This window comes from Drosophila subpulchrella, unplaced genomic scaffold (genome assembly GCF_014743375.2).
Source record: "Drosophila subpulchrella strain 33 F10 #4 breed RU33 unplaced genomic scaffold, RU_Dsub_v1.1 Primary Assembly Seq425, whole genome shotgun sequence".
In the NCBI taxonomy this organism is placed as follows: Eukaryota; Metazoa; Arthropoda; class Insecta; order Diptera; family Drosophilidae; genus Drosophila; species Drosophila subpulchrella.
In genome coordinates this window covers 353,698-359,981 of record NW_023665641.1, presented here as the reverse complement: position 1 = coordinate 359,981, position 6,284 = coordinate 353,698, and the positions used below count along the sequence as shown (strand labels likewise).

Here is a 6,284-nt window from a genome sequence, read left to right as displayed (position 1 = left end):
TTAGGGACGGCTGATATTAATTCACTTTATCTATAAGTCACCTTTACAATTGCTTTATTTAAACTGTAAAATTTTTTAATTTTGTGTAAATAATTTGTAGGGATTCTTATTTATTTTTTCCCTGTATGTATTTGAAGTTTGACTGTATTAATTTTGATCAGCCCACTTACATGTTTTTGTGTCGTGAATTCGAGTTAAAGTTGGGTGCCAATTATGTTTTTGTTCTAAAGCCACGATCTATCCCTCGCCGCTGTCCGTGAGGGTGAGGGGTTGCGATCCAATTGCCACCGTGGCTGGTCCGGGGGAAGGGGTGATGATACAGTTGCCGCCGTGGCTGGCTGCTATTATGGATGAGCTGGGCGGTTGCCACTGGCTCTCTTCTTATGAAGATTACGTCGGGAGTAACTAACTCCGTTGCTAACGGCCCTTAAGGCTCGATAACCAATTTCAATTAATAAAGTAAATGTTGACGGCCAATGCCGGAGTTTTATATTCAAGCCAATGCTCTTTAATGAATGTCCAAGTAAAACTAAAAACATATTTGACTTTACGTAAGCTATGCGCGGCCGGCAAGCCGACCGCTCGTGCAGCAAAGTGCTGACACTAGCAAAATCAACATAACTCACCATACAGTGCACCAATAAGAACCAGGCACGGCCCCTAAAGATGTTTATGCTGATTTTGCAACTAAACACTAGGGTGATCCAAAAATCACCCAAGATCTGTATCGACTTATAATTACTCCTTAACAGAGTTAACATATACTCTTTATATTATTAATTTTAAATATATATTTGTAACCAAAAAACATTTGTAACCAAAAAAACCTATTAATGAAGAATTTTCAACAGAATTAAGAGTTCGTTTTAATGAAATTCATAACGAATCGAGACGATTCTTTTTATAAGGGGAGAGTTATCCAACCCATGCAACTGTTCCACTTATGAAATTAATAAGCAATTATTAAAATTCAATCTCAGCGATATTGCCTTTATTTTAATATTCTCCTTTTGCATTATATATTTTATTTATGTTCTTTCTGACAGTTGACTTTGTATGGAACAGCTGATTAACAGCTCATCAAAATTCAACAATTCAGAAATTCAACATTTTAGGGAATACCCTGTATACATGTAAATTATAGAATTTGAAAAATCTTTGTCGACGACCGAGTGTAAAAATTGTAGAGGTATTACAAATGCACGAGTATCATGAAGAGAGGGAAAAAGTTCGTATGCTCCAGATTTGGCGCAAGTCTTCAGCGATTGAATCCATTCATTCACTCTTTGTTCACTCACTCATGAGCAACCCAACACTAGTTTGAATTGGATTGTGTAGCACGGTTTTCCTTAAGTTTTCCTTAAGCGTAAATATGATCACAGGGTTTCATCATTATTTTCTCAATTTTCACAATTTAACAGAACAAAGCCACAAACGAATAAATAAAAAAAAATGATAATATTCAGTAATATAGATAGGTCATGGTAGGGATCCAGACCCGGATTCGTAGAATTCTAATTTGGATGTCCTTTGAGCCTTGTTAGGAAGAGACTGAATTTGAGCCAGGCGTTCTCCGTCTTCACTTTCCGTCTGAATGAGCATAGGAATCTGTTGAGGAAGGTCACTGATAGCCCATAAATACATGTCTAGCGTCTTTTCCGTGCAATCTGCGATAAACCGCATAAAGGGTCGAATGTCGCCCTTGTTGGCAAATTTAAGGAAATGGTAATATTTGCTCCGCTGCTGCTTTGGTATGATAACAGGTGGGTAGCCTGCTCGCATTAATAGGGTATTCATTAGCAAGCGTGAAGTACGCCCATTCCCATCGATGAAGGGATGAATGTGGACCAGCTTGTAGTGTGCGAGGGCTGCATAGCTGGAAAATATAGAGAATGGTTTCACACTTACATATAAATATTAAAAAAAATTCAAGAAAAAGGGAATAAATAAAAGTATTAAAGAATTAGGCGTGATAGACTTTAATTTAGAAAATTTCGTATTTTTTTTTTTGAATGAGCTGGCACGGCGAAATAAATTGGGCACTGCACTTACTTAACAGGATGTAATGAACTACTGTGTTCCGAATTTACCCAACGCAGGAAGCGCTGCATTAACAGCGATATATCCCCCGGGCCAGGCGGTATATGACCCCCCACATACACTTGATTACGCCGTAACTCGCCACCTTCAATTGGGTCCACATGCCCTAAAACTCGACGGTGCAGCTCAAGAATGTCTTTTATAGTGATTTCTAATCTGCACAACATTTAAAAAAGTATATTAAACACATTTTTAAGTAGCACCACTTACTTTTGCACAAGGATAGCATTAATGTACTTCATAGCCAGATCCATTCCTAAGATCTCGTTGTGCTCATCGATAGATTTGCCGTCTACAGCAATTCGAGTCTTTAAGATAGACCGCGTCTGGGCCAGTGTCAAAGTGTTACCCTCGATGCCTACTGAGTGGTAGATGTGCTGAAAATAGGCTTCCTTTTTCGCCCGCCGAAGGGCGGCGTTGGACTCATGTATAGTAGATAGGGCATTACTTTTGAAATCTAGAGACTTTAAACGGCGCTTATCAAGATTATGCACCACGTCAGCAGTGCGCTGACAATTAGTTAGCGCCTCCGAGTTGCTTGGGTTGATTATCAAGGCCTGATGGTAATACTGATCCGCCAGAACAATGTTGCGCTGTGTGTGCTCTAGGAATTCGCCGTAACGAAGCAGAACTTCAGGGAATCGGGGAGATAGCGCAAGAGCATGTTCAAAAAGACGCACAGCTTTATTATCCTTTCCCTCCCTGTACATTTCCTGTGCCATTTGAAGAGCCCCCATAGCCTCTTTGATATTTGTCTGTTCCTCCTCTGTGTAACTGGTCCCTTCCCTAGTGCTTTTGTCGTAAAACTCCCTGCGTTTAGCGTTTAGCTCGTTTACAGAGTAAAATGCTAACTCGTCCCACGTCTGATGGTAGTAAGCGGTGGGCTGGTGGCGAAGCTGTCGCATTTTCCAGTTCAGATTCGAGAAAGTTAGAGCATAAAACGACCAGGCCGCAAGACTGCAGGCAATGCAGAAGAGTACCAATCGGTAGAGGATGGCTTGCTTCTGTTTTAGCTGCGATTTTAGATCTTCCGGTTGCTGAGCGGAAGCTGGACTCGATTGCCCCACGTCCTTGCTCATGACCAATGCTCTATTAAACCGTAGGTCTTAAACAAATTTTAAGCACTGCACATTTACAATGTTACAAGTCTTTAGAAGATATATGTAGTATAGATGATTTGACTTTTGCTTGCAACAACACTGCCAACAACCAGTTACTGGTGGTTTGAAAGCGTATGCACTATACACTGTGATGACTTCACAGCGTGGTCGAGTCAGACCACTTTGACGATTCTAAGTCGCTTTTTCGTCAAAACGAAAATTCGGGATAGGTGCCTATGCTGACACGCTGCCCTTTGCGGGCACAATTTTTTAAATCCACAAATTTGAGTTAAAGAATTCAGTGAATTTAGCTTGACAGGTAATATTGTTGGCCAACGGCCAACAAATGCGATTGATGGTTTATAGAGGTAGATGTAAACTAGAAATATAACTTTGCGTTGTTTTTAATGGTATAAAATATGGGGGTAACTAGAGCTGGAAATAACATCGGCGATGTATCGATATATCGACGTTTTCCAAAACTCGGGGAACATCGACGTTTTCAAATATCGATGTTCGATGTTTCCTCTTTACCCATCACTACTTGGCAGGAAAGAATCTTGGTAAGCTAAGCACATTTTTGATTAATTAAGTATAATAAACTAAAATATACGTTCAAATTGATATAGATTTCGACAAATATTGGTGTTGGCGGCGCTTCGATATGGAGAAGACTTTGAAAGAGCAGAACAGCAATGGTAATTATACTAATTAGAACATGAATGTATTTGATTTGCAATGTTTTTTTTGTCCAATATAGTTGCCTGTCAAAAGGAAGAAGGTACGGTCCCAAATAAGCGGAAGAAATCTGAGCAATCTGCTGTATGGAACTATTTTGACAAATCGGCTAATGGCAAGACAGCCAAATGCAAATGTGGTAAACCTACCAAACAATTGGCAATACGACAAACTTGTCTTGCCACTTAAAAGCCATTCATCCGACTTTAACAATAAGCGAATTGCCACAAAGACAGAAGCCCTCAATTCTGTCATTCATTGACAAAAAATACGAAACGTCGTCGAACCGCAAACAAAAATTGGACAGTGCCTTATGCTACTGCATTACCTCAGACTTGCGCCCTTTTTCAGTGGTGGAAAATAAAGGCTTCCGCAATTTTGTAAGCCTCCTTGATCCAAGGTATGGATTGCCTTAACGGACCACCTTAAGAAATGTTTCGATGACAAATGAAAAGAAGGCCAAGTTGTGCGCCTTTTTACAAAACGTAAAGCACTGTGCAATTACTTCAGATTGCTGAACCTCCAGGGCCAACGAGTGCTACTTTACTGTGACCTGCCTTTTTATAACAGAGAATTTCGAATTGCGCAACGCTGTTTTGTCCACTACGCACAGTTCTCGAGGAATGGAGAGTTTAAGAAAAGGTCACTGCAATGCACACAGATAACGTCAAAAATATGATATAATATTCCATGCTTTGCGCATTCAATCAGTTTGACTGTCCAGGACTGTTTGGCTACAGAAAAAGTTAAGCCCATTCTTGAAAAGTGTAAGGGCATTGTTTCGTTTTTTAAAAGTAGCAGAATTGCGTATGCCAAGTTTAAAGAGGCCCAGGAATGCGAACGTCCTTACAGTTTAAAGCAAGAATGTCCTACAAGATGGAACAGCGCCTATTATATGGTGGACAGAATTTTGATCACAAAGGTTGCCATCGCAAGTGTGCAACTAAACACGCCCAAAGGGTTAATGCCGCTAACATCTGATGAAATATCCATTCTGGAGGAATTAAATGCAATATTTTGACCTTTTGAGCATGCAACGGTACACACATTTTCGAATACTTCTGTGACAGTGTCTTTAGTGATTCCGGTTGTTTGTGGTATTTTACACAATCTGACAGCCATTAAAACTAAACTCCAGACTAAGGTGGGTCAATATGTCTGTGATGACATACTTCAAGGGGTCAATAAAAGATTGGTCCCCTATGAAAATCGTACGGTAACACGAATGACCACAATTTTAGACCCTCGCTTCAAAAAGGAGGGATTTTGGAATCCATTTAATTCCTCCCAAGAGGTTAAATCTTTAGAGGATGAACTGTCGCTCATCAATGCTCCAACAAAATCTTCTGTATTTTCAAGCCCGCCAACACCAGATTCCACAGCAGAGTCCAACCAATTATTCAGTCTTTTACAAACTAATCAAACTCAAAAAATTCAAAGCGGTCGCGTGGATTCCATATTGGCTTTACGACAATACTTGAATGCGAGTGATTTGGACCCTGCCCAAAACCCTTTGGATTATTGGAAGGTACACAAAATAACAATTTAATTGGTAACCAACTTAAAAATCCAATTTCTTCTTTCAACAGATATCAAATAAGGTCGGATTCAAAATATGCGTTTTTAAATACTTCTGCGTACCGGCCACCTCTACTGAAAGTGAGAGGATGTTCAGTAAAGCTGGACTAGTTGTTAGCGAGAAGAAAAGCTCGCTAAAACCAAAAAATGTCAATATGATTTTATTTCTAAAAAAAAATGGTTGGATAATTTAGTTTTACTTGTTACTTTTTTCGTATTTTTTTGAGAAGAACTTTCTATTGTTATTTATTTTATTTTTAATTGAATTGTGATTTAATTTTAATTTTTGTGTTGAACGAGTAGCTTAAGTTTCAAATTGAATTTGCAGGAAACAAAAATGGAATACAATGGATCTCAAATAAGGCATAATTTTGTACTTACATTTTGGATTTATTTGTGGTATTCGTTTATAATATATGGAGTAAAAACATTTTTCAAAATTACACCAAAAAAAAAATTCGATGTATCGATACATCGATGTTTTTTTCTGAAGAACATCGATGCTTTTCCAGCTCTAGGGGTAACTACAAATAAACAGCGTGACCAGTTGTAACCAAACCGATAATGATAAGAACATACATGTACCATTTCAGTTTAAAAAAATACAATTTACGTACGATTCATCTAACCTATTCACACACAGAATGTTTCCACTTCAGCGACCAAGTTCCGTTTCAGCGTCTTTTTTTTCCATAAAGCCTAGTTACTCAGATCGGCTAAGAGTTTCACTAGTCGAAAAATCGTATTCTTTGTAGTGTGACCGAAGTT

The 6,284-nt window shown here is 38.8% G+C and overlaps 2 protein-coding genes across 5 annotated transcripts; one reads left to right on the top strand and one right to left on the bottom strand.

The window, feature by feature from the left end:
- Positions 1-1,371: 1,371 nt before the first annotated feature.
- Positions 1,372-3,615, bottom strand: LOC119562352 (protein adenylyltransferase Fic). Of its 3 annotated transcripts, XM_037875514.1 has the most exons (3): positions 2,311-3,612; positions 2,053-2,256; positions 1,372-1,876 (listed from the first exon to the last, which is right to left on the bottom strand). In XM_037875514.1, exons 1-3 carry the CDS (start codon positions 3,177-3,179, stop codon positions 1,480-1,482), a joined length of 1,470 nt encoding a protein of 489 aa, XP_037731442.1. In that variant the 5' UTR covers positions 3,180-3,612; the 3' UTR covers positions 1,372-1,479. The 3 variants fall into 3 exon arrangements, with proteins under 3 accessions (XP_037731442.1, XP_037731443.1, XP_037731444.1); XM_037875515.1 differs by lacking the exon at positions 2,053-2,256 and having other exon boundaries at positions 2,311-3,613; XM_037875516.1 differs by lacking the exon at positions 1,372-1,876 and having other exon boundaries at positions 2,123-2,251; positions 2,311-3,615.
- Positions 3,616-3,685: 70 nt separating this feature from the next.
- Positions 3,686-5,882, top strand: LOC119562353. Of its 2 annotated transcripts, XR_005221809.1 has the most exons (4): positions 3,686-3,763; positions 3,830-3,898; positions 3,961-5,466; positions 5,528-5,882. XR_005221809.1 is itself a non-coding variant. In XM_037875517.1 (2 exons), exons 1-2 carry the CDS (start codon positions 5,164-5,166, stop codon positions 5,708-5,710), a joined length of 486 nt encoding a protein of 161 aa, XP_037731445.1. In that variant the 5' UTR covers positions 4,960-5,163; the 3' UTR covers positions 5,711-5,882. The 2 variants fall into 2 exon arrangements, 1 of the variants encoding a protein (XP_037731445.1); XM_037875517.1 differs by lacking the exons at positions 3,686-3,763; positions 3,830-3,898 and having other exon boundaries at positions 4,960-5,466.
- Positions 5,883-6,284: the final 402 nt, after the last annotated feature.

Bases quoted from the DNA above. Each gene is read 5' to 3' on its own strand.
- LOC119562352 (XM_037875514.1), bottom strand. From the start codon at position 3,179: ATGAGCAAGGACGTGGGGCAATCGAGTCCAGCTTCCGCTCAGCAACCG. The intron at 2,257-2,310 runs GTAAGTGGTGCT...AATGTTGTGCAG, and splicing joins AATGCTATCCTTGTGCAAAA to ATTAGAAATCACTATAAAAG. The intron at 1,877-2,052 runs GTAAGTGCAGTG...TATATTTTCCAG, and splicing joins AGTTCATTACATCCTGTTAA to CTATGCAGCCCTCGCACACT.
- LOC119562353 (XM_037875517.1), top strand. From the start codon at position 5,164: ATGACCACAATTTTAGACCCTCGCTTCAAAAAGGAGGGATTTTGGAAT. The intron at 5,467-5,527 runs GTACACAAAATA...TTCTTTCAACAG, and splicing joins ACCCTTTGGATTATTGGAAG to ATATCAAATAAGGTCGGATT.